Raw genomic sequence first — 1,805 nt, 5'->3', positions numbered from 1 at the left:
TTGATTCATTTCCTTTTTTCTTTCCTCTTCCCCTTGGTCTAACTCTCCCTTTCAAGTTTTGTTTATTTTATGCAAGAGTCAATTTCGCACTTTGCAATTTTTGGCTCCACTCTCGCTCTCTTCAGGAATATTTTGGTGCACTGCGTTATTCTCCTTGTTTTAAGATCTTCTTTGCTCGTGAGCCAAGAAACTTTGGGAAGGAGCATATTTGGTTAGTTAGAACTCTTCGCCATTCAGAGGAGTAGTTGTTCACTGGTGGGTGAGTTGGTGGGTGAGTTGGTGGGCTGGCTGGGTGGTTGCGGTTGGTGAATGCATATGGTGTACCATCAAAAAGTAGTATCCATATGATTGAGCTCGTTGGAGTCGTTTCCTATCACCAGGTTCTTGTCTTAGGGTGCTTCGGCGAAACTGAGAGGCTTCTTGGGTTTGCCACCCAAGATGTGAATGCAGAACCAAGCACTCCAGTTTGCATGCCTTTCGTACTCGTTGTGCACTTCGGCTCTGGCTGGACTGACTGGCATAGGGACCAGGATCTTGTAGGAACTAAGACAATGGCTATTTTCATCACATCTTTTGTGAATCATGTCCTCCTCCTGGCGTTGTCGTCTTGAAGGAAGCGGGCAATTTCCGCCGCCCTTGGAGACCCCCCCCATGTCAATGAAAGCGTATTACCACGGCCTCCACTCACCGGGAGTTCGTATCAGCCTCAAAGCACCAGAGGAGGACCAGGGGAGGACCAGAGGAGGTTGTTACTGGAGACCACGAGAGCCCTTGCCAAACGAAGAAAACTTGCTTTAAGAAGACCCCAATGTCGAGACAACCGGATCAGGCAGGCGGCGAAAGTGAATTAATTTTCATTTGCCGGTCGAGCTTCACGGGATTTTCAACGGCCTTGAGACATAATCTACTCCCAAATTTGTGTGAGCGGGGCTGGAGTGGGCCTCCAAGAATAAGTTAAGGCACGAGGGTCTATCGGGTATCCGAGTGTACCAGGAGTTTCTTCAAATGCCCTTAGCTCCGAAGTAGACTGGATTGTTCGCCGAGAGCAGGATTCTTTTGTACGAGAAGGTCCATCAAAACTTCCCAAGTCCAAATGAATAGAGGCTCGCGGAGTGGATCCTCGATCTTCCATCTCTTGCTCGAGATGAAGGAGGATAGAGAATTCGAAATTGTGATATTATAATCGTTGGTAAAGGTTCTGCGTATGCCTCTTTGAGAAGGCAGGAAAAATGATCCAGCCCGTCAAGTTCCTGGGACGCTCGCTTTAACAACGGAAGGAGGAAGGAGGAAGTCGAAAGGAAGTCGAAAAGAAGAAGAAGAAGATGTGCCACTCGAAATATGCCATATTTGAAGAGCCAGACGGAAAAGGCGGACGAGTGGCGAGAGATGAAGACACACCAAAAGAGAAATGAATCTCTCCTTAAATCAAGAGAGATTGAGAAGAATCGTGAAGATTTCTTCCCCTTCATCTCCATCACCGATTCACCCACAAGACGTACGCATGCACGCACGCATGCACACGAACTTTTGCTCACATTTGATTTCTCTCTGTGTCTCTCTATGCGGCGAGTTGGCGACCGGAAGTGCCTCCTGAATAGAAGGAATAACCACCCACGAGGTGGTTGGTTGTCGTGAGGAGAGGGTAGAGGGCGCAGTAGCAATAGAAATAGAAGCCATTTTGGAGCCAAGAACTCGTCTGAAAGTGACACAAGTGCGAACTCCTCGCTCCACTCACTTGGGAACAGTCGCCTAGAACAGAGAAGACAACAAAGACACATCAGCCAAGGAGTGAAGAAAAAAGGCTC

The 1,805-nt window shown here is 48.0% G+C and overlaps 1 protein-coding gene across 1 annotated transcript in view; it reads right to left on the bottom strand.

Moving 5' to 3' along the window:
* Nucleotides 1–1,805, bottom strand: part of LOC131893282 (uncharacterized) — a gene marked incomplete in the record, with an annotated part of 35,301 nt that overhangs the window by 1,756 nt on the left and 31,740 nt on the right. The window contains 1 exon segment of the mRNA XM_059243263.1: nucleotides 111–1,749. Coding sequence (XP_059099246.1) covers nucleotides 1,559–1,749 — 191 coding nt within the window.

The sequence above is a fragment of the Tigriopus californicus genome, chromosome 2, assembly GCF_007210705.1.
Source record: "Tigriopus californicus strain San Diego chromosome 2, Tcal_SD_v2.1, whole genome shotgun sequence".
Classification (NCBI taxonomy): domain Eukaryota; kingdom Metazoa; phylum Arthropoda; class Copepoda; order Harpacticoida; family Harpacticidae; genus Tigriopus; species Tigriopus californicus.
The sequence above is the reverse complement of the archived record's forward strand: the minus strand, read 5'-3'. Positions and strand labels throughout refer to the sequence as shown.